The sequence below is a fragment of the Pholcus phalangioides genome, unplaced genomic scaffold (genome assembly GCF_987345545.1).
Source record: "Pholcus phalangioides strain wild (caught in Gottingen) unplaced genomic scaffold, Ppha-v1.0 ptg000010l_1, whole genome shotgun sequence".
NCBI lineage: Eukaryota > Metazoa > Arthropoda > Arachnida > Araneae > Pholcidae > Pholcus > Pholcus phalangioides.
In genome coordinates this window covers 5,715,550-5,737,162 of record NW_028301603.1, presented here as the reverse complement: position 1 = coordinate 5,737,162, position 21,613 = coordinate 5,715,550, and the positions used below count along the sequence as shown (strand labels likewise).

At 36.2% G+C, this 21,613-nt stretch overlaps 1 protein-coding gene across 1 annotated transcript; it reads right to left on the bottom strand.

The window, feature by feature from the left end:
- Positions 1–1,317: 1,317 nt before the first annotated feature.
- LOC149080795 (uncharacterized) lies at positions 1,318–1,905 on the bottom strand. Its single transcript, XM_089237381.1, has one exon. It carries the CDS (start codon positions 1,903–1,905, stop codon positions 1,318–1,320), a length of 588 nt encoding a protein of 195 aa, XP_089093507.1.
- Between the last annotated feature and the right edge of the window lie 19,708 nt (positions 1,906–21,613).

Here is a 21,613-nt window from a genome sequence, read left to right as displayed (position 1 = left end):
TGGCATGCGAGCAACATCAAAACTGCTGAGCGACAGATTTGTTTGGCCTTCAATTAGATCTGACTGTCGTGAGTGGACTAGAGCATGTATTCCATGCCAACGCTCTAAAGTTCACCGACACACTCGATCCGCACTGGCTGAATTCAAGGTACCTAACAACCGATTTCAGCATATCAATCTTGACATAGTTGGTCCATTACCATTATGCCAAGGTTCTCGGTACCTCCTAACGATGATAGACAGATTCTCCAGGTGGATCGAAGCCTCTCCAATGCCAGACCAAACTGCCGAAACAGTCACAAAAACATTAATTGCCACTTGGTTTTCAAGATTCGGCATACCGCACAGGATCACCACCGACCAGGGCAGACAGTTCGAGAGCCAGCTTTTCCAAAGCTTGAGCAGATATCTAGGATTCCAACATCATAAAACGACTGCTTATCATCCACAAGCAAATGGGCTGATCGAGAGACAACACCGATCGCTGAAAACTGCCCTGAGATGCCGTATTCAATCGAATCCTGCTTGGGTTGATGCTCTTCCATTCGCCCTACTGGGTCTAAGAGCAGCAGTGAAAGAAGACCTGGGATGCTCTTCCGCAGAAATCCTCTACGGAACACCATTGCAGTTGCATGGCGAGTATTTTTCCAAAACACCAGACATTATACAATCCGATTTCGTCCATCAAATCCAAAAGCTAATGCGTTCAATGAAGCCCGTGCCTACAACAACTCACGGATACACGCCGACGTATATTCCTAGTGATCTGCAATCCGCGTCGCATGTCTTCGTACGCAACGACGCACCACATCCTGCCTTACAACCAACATATCAAGGCCCGTTTCCTGTCAAAGATCGCAGAGAAAAATTTTTCGACATTGGCATCAATGGGGCAAGCAAGAGGATCTCCATTGATCGTTTGATTCCAGCTTTCCTTGGAGATAGCTTTAGGGTACCTTCAGAAGTGCCCATTCAGCCATCCAGTACAGCGTTGCCAGCACAAGCAGTACCAGCAACTGTGACTCGCTCCGGTCGTCACGTCCACTTCCCCGACAGATATTCGACCACAAATTTCGTTGACACTAGTGGGGGTGTGTGTAGTGACCGATCATAAACGATGCTCTGTGACGTCACGATGTCACGTTTTCTCGTTGTAGCGTTTTTCGCCTTGCGATGGATGGTAACCTAGCAACGATTCGCCAGAGAGTTTTTCGAACGTTTTAATCAGTTGATTGTATTTCGTCATAGAGTATGGATGTCGCGTATAACTTGTCCGTGTGTGTGTAAATAAAATGTTCATGTCTTTAAGAATGAAATTTACATCTTCTCATTGCCGTCGCCTTTAAGGTCTCTTATTTCCGAGCAAGACAAGGATTCTGCTACATGACCGTAATTGGGTTCAGTGAGCTCAGCTACTCGATCAGCTAACTCGGCTAGCTTGTCCAGTTCTTCGCTGCTGGCAGCTAACACTGTTTGTATACTCTTTGGTAGCCGTTGAAGCCACAAATTTTTGAGGAAAGTCTCATCGCTGATTCGCCCTGTCGAAAGCTCGCGCATTTTACGTAGCAACATACTAGGCTTCTGATCACCTAGGGATAGATCTTCTAACAATATCTTGACCTCTTTCGTGGCTGAATGTTTATACACAGCGAAAAGTCTCTCCTTGAGTTTCGAGAACGGATCCGATGCGGGAGGATCGAAAACAATGTCACTTACCGTTGACAAGATCTCCACATCTAGGCAGTTGACTAGGTAGTTATACTTGGTTCCTTCGGCAGTAACATGGTTGATCTTGAAGGCAGCGTCGAGCTGGACGAAAAAAAGTTTGATATTGTCCTTCGAGAATGTCGGCAGTTTCGCGTGGGCAGCTTGAACTCGAAAATTGCTCTCTTGCTGTTCAGCCATGGCGATAAGTTCTTGGCAGGTTCGGGATCACGTCCGGGTCACCAGTAAAGGCGACGGCAATGAGAAGATGTAAAATTCATTCTTAAAGACATGAACATTTATTTACACACACACGGACAAGTTATACGCGACATCCATACTCTATGACGAAATACAATCAACTGATTAAAACGTTCGAAAAACTCTCTGGCGAATCGTTGCTAGGTCCATCCATCGCAAGGCGAAAAACGCTACAACGAGAAAACGTGACATCGTGACGTCACAGAGCATCGTTTATGATCGGTCACTACAATTTGCTATCATTTTTATTCTTAAGTATTTTTTTTTTATTTTGGAAGTTTTATTTTTAGTATATGGTTATTAGGATTATTTATTTAAGTTTTTATAGTTATAGCATTTGTTATTCAGACTTTTAGCATTTGATATTACAATTTTAGCATTTGATATTACAATTTTAGCATTTGATATTACAATTTTAGCATTTGATATTACAATTTTAGCATTTGATATTACAATTTTAGCATTTGATATTACAATTTTAGCATTTGATATTACAATTTTAGCATTTGATATTACAATTTTAGCATTTGATATTACAATTTTAGCATTTAATATTAAAACTCAAAATTTAATACTTAGAATTTGAGTATTCAATGTCAAAACTTTTACACTATATTATATTTCTAATTACGGTTCCCGGCGTTGCCCGTGTTTTCTTCAATTACTGGGAGGATTGAAAAAGTGGCAAACCATTATAAAGGCATACTAACTATTATACATAATACTGACATCATTAAAGGAGTCACCAACCATTGTAAAAGCTTATACACATCTGAAACGCATTGCAAGGGAACCACGGTAACCAAAGTAAACATTCCGAAAGTGATTGTTGGAGCTCAGAAACCATTGTTACCCGACAGTCTTTTGCCTATTTGGGACATTTGCCCAGCTCTGACGAACTTTTAAAGTAGTCTATTGTTCAAGTCGATTCCTGTGTGGTATATATGTACAAAATTTGACGACGATCCATCGAAAATCGTAGATTTGTATACAGAATATACACACAGAAAACCAATTTTATATATACGGTTAGTATTATTTCTGATTGTTCTTAGTATATTTATTAACCCATTTTTTTAAACTTATTTATCATCCAACTCTTGCATAAGATTTCTCGGATATTAGTTTCCAATGCATTTAACGTCCTTTTTTGAAGAATATTAGTTTTCAATTTGTATAATTTTTTTTTTAGAATGTTAACACTCACAGACTGCGTTTTCTGTTTTTAATATCAAGAGTTTCCTCTCGGTATTTAATTTCCAGCATTTTAATCTTCAACTTGTCTTTCTGATGTCAATTCAGTTAAATTTAATTTATATTATTTCATTAAATTGCGAGACATTGAATTACATTTTTTTAATAAGCGTGCGGCAATTTTTCAATTTAATTTACTTAAAGTTTTAGCGTAAATATTTAAATTTTCGAAATTAAATTTGTTGTGCACAATTTTTAGATTTGTGATATCTAAGTTTGTTGAATTAAATATTTGTAATTTCACTGTTCAGTTATTTGTATAGATCATTAAGAGTTTTTACAATTGTCCTAATCAATCTTCAGCTTCTTTTGGATATTTCAATACATGATTGGTTTCTCCATTTTCAGAGAGCACGGGTGCCCGTGTAAATCCATCAAAATGCTCCCGTTCCCGATATTTATTCCGGTTCAAGAATTTAGATATGATTTCCTACCGTGGTAACAATAGTGTATGTCTATAGCTTCGCGCGAAGCTGTAACAGGATATTGATGAAGAGCTCTTCATCTAGAAGTGAATCTCAGGGAAACAAACTAGACAGAACTCTTCTTCCACTTCTTCCATCCCATATAATTATGATCTCCTATAAGATCATTTTTAGGTGTTCAGAAATGTATACGGAGGAACTTCGGTTAATGAGCTCGATTCGTTCAGCGAACGTGTTTGTTATCCGAATCGTTCGAACATCGAATCAAACTTCCCTACAGGAAATAATAGAGACGCGAATAATTCGTTCAAAAATTATTTATTCACGTAAAAATTACTAATCAAAATGACATTCACGCAATAACAAAACACTATAATGATATAATAAATGATACACGCATTGGAATAATCTTATGATAAAATAATTCATTTTCGCCATAGATAAACATACGATACGGCAATGTTTACTGTAAATGATGAGAGAGGAAAGAGGGCTATCGTTTTTTGGTCGATTTACGGACTCACTGTTGACTGTTCAAGTCTTATAGGAGCCTTCTATACCAACTATAAGGTTCAGGCCAGTTGTCTTCTTTATTTGTATGACTTTGAAAAAGAACCTCTCCAATGATAGTTGTTTTTGCCTCGTTTTTAGTATTTCTAGGAAATGTGAAATTGTCATTGCTCAGATTCATTGCTCTCACACTACTACAGCTTTATATTCAGGCGGTTCTTTACTGCAAAACATTGCACAGATTCCCACATTCATTTTATCTCTCTAATTTCTTTTGGAACTTCTCATTTCTCTGTTTCTCAGATGAGATACCCTCAATAAGCTCTTACTGTTTCGTGCTATGGAGATCTATCAGTTTTTTGGCGGTCAAATCTTGGCTGTGTTCTTTGGACATCCAGTCCATGGTATTTCCCCAAGGACAACCTCTTCTTACAAATAGTAGGTCCTATATTCATGGACAGCAGTCAGCCCACAATTTTCTTCAAGTGAACTTTAGAAAAAGCGCACATAGTTGTGGTAACATTGCTAAATCTAATTCCGTATCATAATCAAAAACACTTGCACATTTGTTCATTTTTTGAGTGAGAAACGCTTACTGGAGACTGTAAGGCGGTGATTCCCAATGTAGAGCCCATGCCCTACAAAGGGACAATTTGGTTTCTCAGGAGGGCAATTTGAGTTTTTCGATGAAAGCTTGAAACCCCTTCAAAATTCCCTTCATTTGTTTTTCTTTCAGTGCATTTTTTTTTTATCTTTCAAAAATTTCTTGATATATATGATTTCATTTTTTATTTTTTTCTCTTTCAGGGAACTCAAACACCAAACATGTCCCCCGCTCTGTCCCTTCTCTTTCAGGGAAGGGGTTGGCTTAAATGTCCTTAATGTTTTGTGCACCATGGAAAAACTTGTGCCAGTGAGGAAATGTCCACGGACTTTTGTCTAATAAATGTCCGTGCCAATAAAATGAAGGCCCCGAACTCCTTAAAAAAAAATGTATTCTGCGCAAAGAAATGTAAAACAATGAGTTTACTATTTTCTCATCCAAGCTCACAGACCCCCTGAACTATCTCCGAGAAGGATCCACTGATTAAGAACCACTGCTTTTGACAAAGTAAAAGTAGACAGAAAGGGGGAGGGCAAAGACCCCTGGCTTTAATATATAAGGAGGCAAAACAGAAAATTATGGTTCTTACATTTGTTCAAACTGTTTGTTATGAAACTATGAAGTTTGACTGAGGAAGTGTGGAGAAGGGTATCTCGTGATAAAAATACGCTGAGGGGGACAATTTCAGAGAGCTTTGGTGAGGGCATTTCTTAAAAAAGGCTGGGAACCACTGCTGTAGAGGTAGAATATCACCCAAAATCCAATAGCACTTGTGTGGACGAAAGCGGAAAACCATCGGCTCAGTTGTGATAACGTAAAACTAAATAAACAATCCCCAAAATTTTTGCTCGTAATGCGAACCATCGCTCGTTAACCGAGTCAAAATTTTCACTCGTTTTTGTGATTCACGCTGTTATATTTTTTCATAAAACCATCAAATAATATTAGAAAGTTATCATATTATGAACTTCTGGAGATCAGTCAGGTTCATGTATAGGCGGTTTTAAGCGCGGTATTTAATAAGATAGGTAAAAATATATGGAAGTTAATCCACACAAAAAAAAAAATCCGAGATACAAATCTGTATGATATATCGACGTTGTATGCTATATATTCAGGGTATGCTATACGTATACTCGGTATAACGTGGCGAGACATTACAGTAAGTCAGACTACATTTGCTCCTCTTCGCTGAGAGAACTAACCCTGGAGGGGTACCTTGCTCCGGGGAAAACAATTCTTCTTTGAGGACCCTAGTAAGCCAAGTGAAACAAGTCCATCAGAACAACATTGGCCATTCTATACGTAACACACTAAGACATCTACAGTGCTGTAAGGGGCCATTCAAGTATTATGTCAGCATCGATGGGGATTTCAGATTTGCTGACTTTTGATCACAAGTGGGGCGGGGGTTTGGACGATGTTTACGTCATCAACCACCATGAAGATATGAAATATTCTTGATGGCATCTCACTCGGTGCGCCAAAAACGAGAAAAACGTTTTGATATTTATTGGGCACCTGACCTAACATTCTCCCCTATTGATAAGTGCTCTACATCTCTAAACATCTCTAAATGTTTCGCGAATCCAAGTGATTCGGAAATGTGTCCGGGCCGCTTAAGTGCTCAGGAACTGTGCCACGCATCATTTAAATAATCTGAGAATGTGCCGCGGGTAAGATGAGTGATGTAAAACCGCACTGCGGGCCACTTAAGTGCTCTAAAACTACGTCACATGTCACTCAATGGATCTCTAAATGTGCCACGGATCGTTTGAGTGTTCTGCAATTGTACCACGGGACACTCTAAATAATTCGCACCTCCGAATGATCTGGCAATGTGTCCGGGCCGCTTTAGTGCTCTGGAACTGTGCCACGCATCACTCAAGTGATACGTAATTTCACCGCGGATCCCTTAAGTAATCTGGAACTGTGTCGATGGTCACTTAAGTGATGTGGAACCGCACTGGGGGGGGGGGGGCGCTTAAGTGCTCTAAAACAATTCCCCAGAACACTAAAGGGATCTATCTCTAAATGTGTCACTGATTGCTTAAGTGTTCTGGAACTGTCCCGGTTTATTTGTCCCTGATTTAAAAATGTGCATGGGCCGCTAAAATGCTCTGGAATTGAACCACGAGCCACTCAAGCAATCTGTAAATGTGCCACTTAGTTCATTTTTACAAAATTAGGTTTGAGGAGCGCAGTGGCCTCATCAGATAACCCCCTGGGCCATATTTTATCCTCGGGCCACGGGCCTTTATGCGATTTACCACATATGGCTTAGAATATGGGTCGCAATCAATATATTAAAGATAAATTGTGAGTTCATAGCCTTTAAATAGCATTGAAATTAACAGAAATTGATTATAATAACACATGAAGGTATTTTCTTCCGAAATTTAAATTAAAAAAAAATATATTTTTTCGCATCAAAAAAATAAATTTTTGATTGCCGGGGGTGGGAAGGGCACTATCCTCCTGCCCCCCCCCCCATGTACGTCTCGGATCCCACCAATATGCGTTAGGATTTCACAAGGGCAGAGCTGATGACGAGATTTTACTGACAAGGGGGTTGGGGGGTCAAAAATGGCTAAAAATTTTGCTTACGTAGTACTTGAACGGCCCTTAAGCAACAACAAAAGCCCGAAAAAACCCTGGAAAATTTGTTATGAAATACTAGAGAAAAAAATCTAAAAGCATATCCAAACATATTTTCCACTCGAACACGATTCTTCTAATTCAAGATTTATTTTCTTTTAAGATTAGTAGTAATAAAAGATAATTTTTCATTTCACATCCGTGATTGCATTCATCTTTATTAAAAAAACACGATTACATAATACCAAGGATTTCAGAAATCAGGAAAAAAGACGTAATACAGTTTAAATTACTTAAAAAAATCCAATTTTCAATTCAATGTGAGTTCTCGTGAGATTTATGTTTATAATTAATTTAGTTAGAATTAGAAATTTAAATGCAGTAGTTAGTTTATAATATGAAATAATATTTTTTTTAATCGTTACAAAGGATTTAATTCTTATTTCTGTGGGTTTTTGGAATTAATATAATCTCATTATTATGCAATTTATTATTCCAGTTTTAATGCATTTTATTTTATTTGCTAATTTCGTTCTGAAAATTCCCACCTTGAATTATAGTTGGAAATATCACATTTTCTGAAAACTATTTTTCGAAAAACATCGTTTTTACTCTTTTTTTAAATCACATAAAAGGATTGTCATAGCAAATCGTCAATGAAAAATTATGTGGGCTTTAGAAATTTAATTTGGAAAAAAAAATTAACATATGCGTTCTTTTTGTACCATTCAGCATTAACCATTGCCGAAAAATTTACACATTATATTCAGTGACAGAAAATCTTTCCTTTTTTTTTTTTCAAATGCTAAATGTATGGTACACACAATAATTATTGGGTAATTTCTAGAGAATCATCATCAAAAAATAGAAAATCTAAATTGAGAATTATTAGTGTATGTAACGGAGAATCGATGTTGACAGTCAGTTTGTGTTGAGAATCATCGGTGAAAATTAATTTTTGTTCAGAATCATCGGTGAAAATTAATTTTTGTTCAGAATCATCGGTGAAAATTACTTTTTGTTCAGAATCAGCGTTGGACATTAATGTCGTGGAGAATTATTGGTAAAAAGTTGGTATCGTTGAGAACTGTCGGCAATTGAGTGCGATTGAACGTAACTGTTGAAATTCAAATGTTGTGCAGTTGTACCGAATGTGATGGTTGAGAGTATAGTGTTAGTTAGCATGACTATCGAAATTCAACTGATTCTAACCATTGTTGAAATGTAACTGCATTAGAGTATTATTGTTGAAATCTAACTGAATTAGATAATCATTGTTGAGATTTAACTCCCTTATAGAGAATCATTGTTAAATTTTTTTTGTCACAGAGAATCATCGTTGAAAATTGAGTGTCTACAGAATAAATGTTAAAAATTTATCTTCACTCAGAATCATTGTCAAAATTATCTTTACCAGAGGAACACCATTGCAAAATTAATTTCGCAAAGATAGATAAAAAAATTTTGTTCTTTTTTGAAAATTAATTTGCGCAGAAAACCATGGTTCATTTGTGAAAAAACTAACTGTTGCAAAAAATTATAATTATTTTTCAATTAAGTGTTGCGAATAAATATCTTTCATTGGCGAAAAAGAACCATTGTAGCGCCCATTTGTGAAATTAACTGGTGCAGAGAAACATCATTCATTGGCGAAAAAGAACCATTGTAGCGCCCATTTGTGAAATTAACTGGTGCAGAGAAACATCATTCATTGGTGGAAAGTAACTGTTGCAGAGAAACATCATTCATTGGTGAAAAGTAACTGTTGCAGCAAATCATCGTATATTTGTGAAAAGTAACTGTTGCAGCGAATCATCGTATATTTGTGAAAACTAACTGTTGTAGAAAAGCATTGTCGGAAATTCTAAGTCGTGTAGAATCATCGTTCACATTGACGAAAACTATAACTAACTGTTCAGAAAATTACAGTTCTTTTTCTTTTAAATTAACTGTTGTAGATAAACGTCATTCAGTGGCAAAAATTAACCATTGTAGAGAATCGTCATTAATTGGTGCACATTAACTGTTACAAAACATCATCGTTTAAAAGCACTAGTCACCGAAAATCATCATTCATTGGTGAAAATTGCAGCGAATCTTTGTTTACATTGTTCAAAATCAGTGAAAATTGACAGTTGTAGAGGAATAACGTTAGCTTTAATCGTAGAGAATCATTAGTATAAATTGTTCATTATACGTAACTATAGAAAATTTTATTTCAAAACAATTCCTTTTATAAACTCACCATCATTGCATAAAACATTAGCATAATACCGAAAACTCACTTCCCGAAACCACCAAAAATTTATAAAAATATATTTTAAGAAATGTCACTCCGATTAAGCAGTCCATGATTAATAAGCAATAATTGACCATAAAGCCTGAAAGAAACAATCCAACTCCAGCCAATTTTATGCAAATTTTTCATACTACATTATACCCAGATAAAAACACAACATTTTCTGCAATTTTCAAAGAAAAAAGGAAAATTCAGAATAAATACCCCTGTCTGTAAAATATCTTTCATTCCCATAAGACTAAAAATTGCAAACGGAATACACAGTAACCCCATCGGAGTATATACATACGCATAGTTCATAAAAGAAGTACAGTGCGGGCAAAAAAAATTATTTTATTAAAAATAGGAGGTAGACGAGAAAAACTGGATGGGTTAGAATCAAGCATCGTCGAGCTAGATATAATTTTTAAACTCGAGGAAAAGTTCCAGATTTTTCTTCGGGGGGAAACAAAAAAAAATGTTATCTTAAGATCCTTTTCAGATCTTTCTTCAAGATTTTATGCTTAAGGAAAAATAAGAAGAAAAAAAAATAAGAGATCTTTCGAAATACTTCTTTTCTTTCCAAATATAACTTTCAACGAAGCGTTAGGAAATAGGAGTTAGCAAAAAAATGAAAAAACGTACGTATTCTCAATCACCGGAGCATGAAATAAAGCTTTTGGGATGAGGAGAAAGGAAATACGGAGTGAAGGGGGAGAGGGTCAAAGATTAAAGTTTAATTGAAACTTGAAACGACTCGAAATTTAAACTTTTCTCAAGTTTATATATAATTTTTTTTTTCATAATTTTCACGTCTAGAGAAGTTTGTCCCTAAAATACTAGAAATATATAGAACGGTGTAATTCAGCTTCTAATAAAATAACAAACGAAAAAAAGGACTGTGGGAATTACAAAAGTTAACGAGTGGTTGAACTTGATTTAAGAACTCTTTCCTGTATTTTTATCCTCTTGAGGAAAAACTCCTTTTGTTGTTGTTTTTTTTTTCCTGTTCCTTTTTTAATGCTTGAGAAAATAAATATGTATGGGTTACGATATGGAAACGATGTAGGGAATGTGGTAATTACTTACGCCGAGATAGTTATGGGTGATATTACTGTTGACATCAAGTCTGTAATGATCAAAGCAGAGTAGTTAAAATGTGGATCGGAATTAGATGAGGAATGCATTAGATGAAGAGCGTGAAAGTGAGTGTTTGATGGTGATTTTCAGGGACGTGATCCGATTTATATAATGTTTTGTAATGTGAAACTATATTGAGTGATATGTGAATGAGTGCGACATATTAATAAGGTGGGTAAATATTGTGAGAAAGTAGCGGAAATGCAAGGTGAGATGGGGAAACAGAAATGAAAGAAGTAGATGGAAATTGAGGAAGGATCATTTGATCATTTGAAAGACGATCTGAAAGAAGGATAAGGTGTTTGTTGTTTATAATTTGTTTGGATGATTTTAAATGAACACATTTCTATCATTAGCTGAAGGGTGATCTGAAATAACATAATTCATGGATCGTTTGGAGCATGCTGCAATGAGGGCTGATTTGATCAACTGAAAGAGGATAAGTCAATAAATACTGAAAAAATATATAATTTGCAGGAAAAACAAGAATAATTTGGACCAAAAAAATAATAGTTTGAGAAACAAATGGCCCGAGGAGAAAAAAATGATTTGAGGATAAAAAGAGGAAAAAGATGATTTAAAAAAGTGATTCTCAACCATTTCAATGATGATTTGCCAGAAGTGGGATTTTATCATTTAAAGATGTTTTATTTTTTAAATGATCCAATAATTGCAAAGACGAGTCGATTATTTAATTATTATATCGCTGATTTCATAATAATATCTATGATTTAATTATTTATAGAACGATTTGATTAATTTGAGAAAAAAATTTGACCATTTCCACCAATTAAAGAATTATTTGATCATTCGAAGAACATTATGGTCATTTGAGAAATTATTTTAACCGAGGAATGTATTAGATGAATATTTTATGAAGGAATATTTTAACATACAAAAATGAATTGGAAAAAAAAATCGATTAATTTTCTCAAACCATGGCCAACTTATACGAGAGATGACATCTCTCGTATACATAGTAGACTTCATAGTCTCTCATCTCTCGTATACATAGAGTATACATCAGGACCTCTAGTATAAATCTGATTTTTTAAGAGATATTCATTCTCGTATCAATCTTCTAAAATATTATATATATATATATATCTACTCTATAATATAAAATCCCGAACTCGAAAAGGGCCTGTTTCTAAGCAACCGAAATTAGTGACGATTTTATGTTACGGAAATGAGTGACGGAAATCTGTTACGTTTTTGTGTTACGGAAGTCGGTTACGATGTTAGGTCGAGTTTTTATTTAACTCCTGAGGACATCGGGAACCGCTTGACCTGTGGGGATCACGTTTTGTGCATGTACCCAGAGGTATGTATACATCACCAGTGCTCCCAACACACAGGGTCCGGGTACCCAGGGCGGAGCATTGGACAGATCTGTTTATGGGGAAATTGACAGGTTTCATTTTGAGTCGAGGATGAATTCATTGCGCATTGTGCTGCATTCATTGCTTATTGTGGCACTGCAAAAATAATGGTGCATTACTGATTGCGGTGCATCGCATATTTTTGTGCATCGCGTGCTCTATTGCTCATTGTAATGCCGCGTTTAATTCGTATTGTGGTGCATTGCGTACTATAGTGCTTTGCTTATTGCGATGCATCGCATACTGTGCTGCATTGCTTATTTGTGGTGTACAATATTACTGATTACATACATTACTGATTGTGATGCTTTAAGTGTTGTAGTCCACTGAGTGCTGTATTGCTTATTGTAATGCAATGCTTATGGATTATTGTGGATCATTGCGTATTATAGTGTTTTGTTCAGTGCGATGCATCGCATATTATGCGGTATTGCGGTGCATGAGGTATTGTGCTGCATTGCTTATTGTGGCACTTATTGTGTGCGCATTGTTATGCATTACGTATTTTAGTGAATCACGCGCCATATTGCTTATTCTAATGCCGTGCTTATGGTGTATTTTGGTTCATTGCGTATTGTGGTGCACTGCATATTGTGCTGTATTGCTTACGGTGGTGGTATATTTGTTATTGTGCTGTATTGCCTACGGTGGTGGTATATTTGTTATTGTGCTGTATTGCCGATAGGGGTAAATTACGCATTGTGTTGTTTTGCTTATTGTGGTGTATTGCGTATTGTGTTTAATGTGGTGCACTGGATATAGTGATGCATTGCTTATTGCGGTGCTTTAAATATGGTGGTGCACTAATTATTGTGCTGTATTGCCGGTGGTGGCGCATTGCTTATTGTGCTTGATTGCCGATGGTGGTGCAATAAGCATTGTCCTGTATTGCCGATGGTGGTGCAATAAGCACTGTCCTGTATTGCTGATGGAGGTGCATTAAGTATTGCGCTGTATTGCTTAATGTGGTTGCCTGATATAGTGGTGCATTGTTTTTTGTGGTGCCCTTAATATAAGGCTGCACTACTTATTGTGATGCATTGCCTAAAATGGTGCATTGCTAATTGCACCGAATCGCCAATGGTGTAGCATTGCGTATTATGCTGTATTGCTTATTGTGGTGCATTGCGAATTGCAGCGCATCGCGTGATATATTGCTTACTGTAATACAGTACTTTTTGCTTATATTATAGTGCTTCGCTTATTGCGTAAATCGCGTATTGTGGTGTATTGCGTTTTATGCTGTATAGCGGGGCACTTTAAATAGTGGTAAATTGCTATTTTTGGTGCATTGCGTATTGTAATGCATCGCGTGCTGTATTGCTTATTCTAATGCATTGCTTATTATGGTGCTTTGCTTATGTGATGCATCGCGTATTGTACTGTATTGCATATAGTTATATGTATTGTGGTGCATCGCGTGCTGTATTGCTTATTGTGTTGCATTGCTAATTGTGGTGCGTTGCTAATTGTTATGCATTATAGTGTATCGCGTACTGTATTTTTCATTGCAATGCAGTGCTTATTGCGTATTGTGGCGCATTGCGTATTGGGCTGTATTGCTTATTGTGGTGTCCTGCAAATAGTTGTGCATCGCTGATTATAGTGCATTGCTGATTAAAGTGTATCGCTTGCTTATTGTGTTTCAGTGGTTATAGCGTATTGTGGTGTTTATTGCAATGTATAGTGCTTTATTGCGTATTGAGCTGTATTGCTTATTATGGTGTGTATTGCGTATTGTGGTGCTTATTGCAATGTTTCGCTGATTGCAGTGCATTGCTGATTTTGCTGGTTGTTGATTTGTACTGTTATGCATTACGTACTATAGTGCATAATGTGCTGCTGTATTGCTTATTGTAATGTAGTTCTTATTGGGTATTGAGGTGCATTGCGTATTATTCTGCTTTGCTTAGTGCGATATATCGCGTTTGCGTATTGTAGTGGATTGCATATTATACTGTGTTGCTTATTGTGGTGCACTGCAAATGGTGGTGCATTACTGATTGTAATGCATTGCGTATTATTGTGTTCTGTTCAATGCGATACATTGCGTACTGTGGTGCATTGCATATTGTGCTGTATTGCTTATTGCAATGCAGTACTTACGGTGTATTGTGATACATATTATGGTACTTTGTCTATAGCGATTCATTGCGTATTGTGGTGCATTCCTTATACAAATACAAATACAACGCCACAACAGGCAAAATGTCCAACGAGGTGGCTGAGAGAAAGATGTCCATAAAAATATGGTTGTCATATGTTTCAAAAACACAGCAACCCAATTAAAAATGCAATTAACACAAATTACAAACAATGTATACACATGATAAAATATTATACAACGCCCATAAAGAATACTTATGGTTGTCTTATTCTAAGAATGGATAGCTTCTCGATTTACCCCAACATGTTTATCGTATTTCTTTTTAAACGTGTCAATTGTGTTACAATTCACTACCTCCGGGGGTAAGCTATTCCATTTATTAACCGACAGAAAAATTCCCTGCGACACCATAACCTTGCATTGTCCCTCACCAATCGAAGCTGTTGTCCCCTTGTAAAAGCAGTCGATTGGCGGTGTACTAAAAGTTCATGGTCCATCCTATCCATCCCATTGAAAATTTTGAACACTTCGATCATATCTCCTCGACACCTGCGTTCATCCAATGTAAACATATTCAAAAACTGAAGTCTCTCTTCATAACTCAAGCCCCGTGTGCCAACAAGGACACGCGTAGCTCTTCTCTGCACCCCTTCAACCAATTCTACGTCCCTCTGTAGGCATGGTCTACAAAACCTTACAGCATACTCCAGTCCAGGACGAACTAAGCCTCGAAAAAGCGGAAGAATGACTTTAGGAGAACGCGAAGAGACCTTTTTGAAAATGAGACCAAGCATTCTATTCGATTTTTTGACCACCGCTGAACAATGTTCAGAAAACTTAAGTCGCTCGTCAATGAAAATTCCCAAATCAGTGAGCCTAGTTGCATCCGGGACAGTGACACCATTCAACTCGTTAGAGAACCGTGGGTTGAACCGTTATCATGGTACACTACTTATTTGCAGTATTGCTGATGTTGGTGCATTGCATATAGTGGTGCATTGCTTATTGCTGCATTGCCGATGGTGGTACATTGCGCTTTGTGCTGTATTGTGGTGCACTGCATATAATGGTGGATTGAGTATTGTGCTTTTTTGCCGATAGTAGTGCTTTGCGTGTATATAGTGAATATATACACACCGTATATAGTGAATCACTACTTAATTTGCTGTATTGCTGATAGGGTGGGCATTGCATATAGTGGTGCATTACTTATTGTGTATCGTGTATGTATTGCGGTGCATCGAGTATTCTGTTGTATTTATGATGACAGTGCATTCCTTATCCAAATCAGAATGGGAAACTGACAAAGAATAACTATTTCGCAGGCAGTGCCTGAGGAATATTTTTCTTTATAATTAAAGAAAATGTGATGAGTGGTTAGCTCCATTGGAGGAGTTGGGGGGGGGGGGTTGGACGCCGTAGGTGTCAGGGGGCTTTGGCCCCCTAGTACATATATATATATCATTGGTATTAAATTTGCGGTCAACAAATGTAATGAATCTATGCATTCACACTGTAATGCGTCATACACCATATAGGCTAATTAAATTACTTTTTTGATATGTTTTACATTCTGATTACATTCAGCATCAGGAAAACACAATCGTAAAAAAAAAGTTCTGCATGCAAAAGCAAAAAGTTGATCACACTATAATAAAACTATAAATTCAGAAAATTATTTTGTAATCACTTTTTATATAATTGTAATATGTGACAAATTCCATATAGGTACATATCTACATTCACTACTGCTATGGCCGTACCTAATCGTATTTCAGGAAAATTCCGATACCTAAATTATGTCAGTATTATCGGTAAAATTATTCAGAGAATACACCTTCTCTCATGCAAATCATATAGCTCTCTGTTTACTCCGGTATATACATGCAACATCTCCCGACTGAAACGTATACTGAAAAATTCATGATGATTTTTCCAGTATGGAAGGGTATCCCGGAAAAGCCGAAACTTTTCATCCTGAGTTATTGTTCACGTCACCTGCTAAAAGCATTTCTGTTCGGTTCCCTTTTTTTGTTGTTGTTTCTCTAGACGAGAAATGCGATTAAGCGAAAGAGCAAGAACACGTGAGGATGAAGAGAGATGGCAAGAAAGAAACAATAATACAATCCAAACAACAATAAATAACATCGAACGAAAAAAAAGGAAAAGGAGAAACAAAAATGTTAGGCTTTTCACACATAAAATATCCAAACACTTTGACTTTAATCCAAACAGGCACCTTCCTGGCACCATTAACGCGGTGGAAAAACGCCAATGACATCAAAGTAAGGAACGATAATAAAATTCAACCACTGAATTCTCATTGTGGCTGTTGAGATTCTAAATATTGTAAATTTTGAGTTTTTTATTCATATTTAAATGAATGTAGAAGTATTAATATTTTTAAGACCAATAATTTCCATTTCTGTTTTAGCCGTAAGAAGATATTTTGTTTTGCTTTTTTTAAGGTAATTATTACTCCCATATCCGTAGGTTATTGCACCGGTCAATCAGTATAAGGGGGAGTCATTCAAGTATTACGTCAGCATCGATGGAGGAGAGGGGGTTCCCGATTTGCTGACTTTTGGTGACGAGGGTGGGGGGTTTCGATGATGCTTACGTCATCAACCACCCTTTATGAAGATATGAAATATTCTTAACGGCATCATATTCGGTGCGCCAAAAACGGGGAAAAAAACCTTTTGATAGTTATTGGGCACCTGAACTAACATTCCCCCTATTGATAAGTCCCATACCGAGCCACTTTGGTGGTCTCTAAATGCTTCACGGATCCTACAAGTGCTCTGGAAATGTGTCCGGGCCGCTCAAGTGCTCTGGAACTGTGCAACGTATCGCTCAAGTGATCCGTATTTATGACACGGATCACTTAAGAAATCTGGGAATGTTCTGCGTGTAACTTGAGTCATGTAGAACCGCACTGGGGGGGGGGGGCCGCTTAAGTGTTCTAAAACTGTGCCACATGCCACTCAAGGGATCTCTAAATGTGCTACGATCGTGTAAGTGTTCTGGAAATGTGTCGTGGGTTGCTTAAGTGAATGTGAAAGTGATATTTGAGGCATACTTCAGTGATCTGAAAATGTACCATGGGCTACTTAAATGCTCTGAAATTGTGCCACGGGTCATTTAAGCAATTTTTAAATGTGCCGCTAAGTTCATTTTTAGAAAATTAGGTTTGAGGGGGCGGGGCAAGCTACATCAGATAACATTCTGGATCACATTTGGACTGCGGGTCAAGAGTTTACTATATATAGGCTTAAAGGTTGGAGCGCAATGAATTTTTTAAAGAGAAAGTTTGAGTTCTTACTCTTCGAATAGCATTGAAATTAACAGAAATCGGTTATAAATAACATATAAATGTATTTTCTCTATAAATTTTAATTTTAAAAAAATTTGCATTAAAAATTTTTTTTTTTTTTAACTGGGGAGGGCAGTTGCACGAGCCCCTATGCCCCTCCCCCCTTCTCACGGTGTCGGTGTACGTTTCTGATCCACCAATATACGTTAGGAGGTAGGGGGGCAGTGCTGACGAAATTTTGCTGACAAGAGGGGAGGGGGTCAGAGTTTGCTCCTGACAGGGGAGAAGGGGGGGGGGTCAAAAATGGCTAAAAGTTTCCTGACGTGATACTTGAACGGCCCCTAAATATATACTGAAAAAAAAATATATACAGGCCATTGCACTGAAACACGTCCGCGAACTACAAAATATGAGAAAGTTAACACCGTAGCAAGTTGCCAATCGCGAAATATCCAATTGCCTCTGTTAGTCTCTACTATACTCATGCTGTATAACTCGGCGAACGAAAAATTATAACTGAAACTCCGCAGTTAAACATGAAAACATAGTAATCGGTGCCATGGGGAATGAACCGCCGTGCAGTATAAAAGTATAAGAATCTATAGTGTCGTACGTAAATTGCCCATTCTGATGCTACACCACAGTTTTAGACGAGCAAATCAACTTTGCTTCCAGAATTATTGCAGATAATTTTGTTTTACATTTTATAGGCGGCAACAGGAGTCAATTTTTCTGTATAAAAATTAAAACTGTATAAAACTGTATAAAAATGAATTTTTTTTAAAATAACTTTACAACCCCTTGAAACATGAATAACATATCTGAGTACTACACATTTCATTTGGATACCTTTCCTAACTGGAAGTATACCTCTAGGATCAACAGTTTGCCAGCAAAATGACGTACCCTTTGTTTGCGATGCACCCTGTATAATACCAATAATTTTAATTATCGATGCTGCACGCAGGTTTTAAACAAACTAACCTTCAAGATTTATTACAGATAATTTTGTTTTCGTGTGATAGATGACAGCAGTAGTGTTATATAAAGTGATTTTTCCCTTCTCGCGTATTGTAATAGAGTACATTATTGTTATACGCTGAAATCATTGCTGTAATTTAGAAAGAATTAGAAAAAGAAAAATGTACAATCGCAAAACAGCGTATTTCCCATAAGTTTCGACGCATATTCATGTTCCGTACCCTAAAAAGTTCGATTGAAAGTTTGCGGCGAAGATAAAAACATAGTAACTGGTATTATGGTGCATGGAATTTACACCGCTTCTGATACGTGGAGCATAGATAAATAATATATTAACGTCATATCAATATTGTTCATTTCGGTGTGCTGCGCTGCACACACCTGTTTTAAAAGAACAAACAATTATATTTCGAGAATAATTACAAATAATTCGGTTTTTATTTGATAGGCGGCAGCAGTGGTGACAAAATATGTTTTATTTTCAACTCGTGGAAAAAAAAAAAGTAATGAAGCATATTGTATTGTTACATTGAAACCACCATCATTTACAAGAAATAGATAAATTGTACATCGCAAAATATCATATTTGCATCATATTATGCACGAAATGAACATTCCTAAAATGTTTTATTACCCCGTACATTCGGCGCGCCATGCCAGAATTCTGCGGCAAACATTAAAAAAAACAAAAAAAAAAACATAGTAACCGATATTCATAGTGGATAAAACTTACACCCGTACGGAGCATAATAATATGCAAATACCATACCATCTATTGGTGATTTCAATGCTGCAAACCGGTTTTGAACGGACAACATATTTTGCTGCTGAACAGTAGCCTGCAGTTTTGTTTGTTTTTTCTCTGATAGATGCCTCCCACAGTAAAGTTTCTCTATTCTATTTCATAACACACAATCCTTTGATCTTCTAAATGCATCTCAAAATATCTACGTTCTTAAAAATTACACCAAACCTTCATTCTCTTAGACGCCAATCTGAGTTTACGGATTAGCAATGAAATTTATTCGCATGCTAGCAAACAATTTCTCCATTAACAATTCAATGACGTAACATAATGCAGCAATTCTTTACGTCATCTTTGCTCAAGAAAAATGTAAAAGAAAATAATTTATATATATATATATATATATATATATATATATATATATATATATATATATATATATATATATATATATATATATATATATATATATATATATATATATATATATTAATCATTTATATGTTAATCCGTATCAATTCTGTTTCTCGATATCATAATCTTTTACATAAAAGGTTATAGCTATACTGTGAAAATGATGGGCATTAATATATAAGTTCGGCATACGTAAAATATTAATAAAGGGGCATAAATTTAGTAGCAAATAAATAATAAATTGGCTCAGAGACGAGAGAGATTAAAATTGCAAAATAACTGTGATTTGAAAATTCCTAAATGGATTCTTAAAGATGAATTCTTATGATAACAGGTTGTTAGAGACTTCAATCCACTCCCGAACGGAAAGAAAAAAATATATATATTCGTACGTAATAAAAAATGCATTACACAACAATAACAAATAAGCATTATTGCTTTCGAGTTCCATCTCGGAAAAGCAACCGCATACTTTTTCGTTGTCAACCGAAATCCTGAGATTTGTAAAACCATTACTTTTCGTCCGTAAAGCAGACATTTGTGGGTTGCAACGGACTCTGAAGATTCTAAGAATTGGGGATCAGGAAAAGATAAAAATGAAAGAATTTATTTTCTTTTTTTTTTTCGTATTTTTTACTCTTTATTTCTTAGGGGTTTTTTTTAGTGCCCGTACGGGAATTTCCGGAACATATCAGTCATTGTATTCGTACAAAATTCTATTTCCGTTTTGTTCTTTCAAGTCTTTTCTTTTTGCCTTCAGTTAGTTGTGGAGCCAAGACTCTTTCTTAGAAGAGAGTCTCTCTCTTATATAAAAGAAATTCTTACAGGAAGCAAAGTTAAAAAGAAACAAAATTAGCCTACGTATATACCGTATGAGTATTCTTGCAGCAATTGCTATCTGTGCGAATTTTTTTTCCTTTTAAACACAGAGGCATTCTCTAAGAATGCATTGGCCCCAATTATATTTGAATGAAAAATTTTCTACTACTTAAGCGATTAGTAGATGGTAGACAAGCTGTTGAATCGGCTGCTTCCCTTGAAAAAAAGATTTTAATGAGTTTTACGGGTAATGAATGATCACTCACTGTTTCTCTAACTCCCGTGTAAGACCTCATCAGGAGAAATCAAGTGATCTTGATGCTTCAGCGGTATGATTTCCTCTGGATGTTTGAATATGCAGTAAAACCTAAGTTGGACACGTACGGTTCCGTTGAAATCTGTATAAGTTAGAGAGGTGTCCAAGATAAAGTGGTATTTTACCGCATCGTTAAAAGGATTTAACTTGTAAAATTTGACGGGAAACTAACTCTACTTACAATTGTAAAAGCATTAACCTTTTATATACGTGTTAGGAAATGATTGTGCACACAAAATATCTCTTTTTATTAATAGCAGTATCTTACAATTAAGAAATTTGAATGCAGTAATCGAATACGTCAATTAAATTAATCGATAACTTCTCTTTTCATTTCAATGGTCAACTCTACTAACTTTCCCCCCCATAATGCAAAGTAAAAATTTGCTTTCACACTTGCAGGAAGTCTAAAATTATACACCACACACAAACACTATTGAATACTGAATAAAAGTTTGAAATTCTGAGGCAAAGATAAGCAAAAAAATAGGTAAAAATATATAGGGATGTACAAGTGTAAGAAAAAACCTCATAATATTACTATTACACCCTATTTTGTAGGTTAACAATGAAGTTGCTTCAATAAATCTTTTTATTTTTTTGTTTAATCAGCCTGAGAGGTGAGGAAATCTACCCTCGCAACAACTTCATATACAATGCCAAGCATTCCATACTTAAGCAGATAATCAGCAGACAATGAGTTGCACCTGCCCAACTTAAGAACCCAGAGAGTGTCCCATGTCCCATTCTTGCAAGATA

Bases quoted from the DNA above. Each gene is read 5' to 3' on its own strand.
- LOC149080795 (XM_089237381.1), bottom strand. From the start codon at position 1,905: ATGGCTGAACAGCAAGAGAGCAATTTTCGAGTTCAAGCTGCCCACGCG.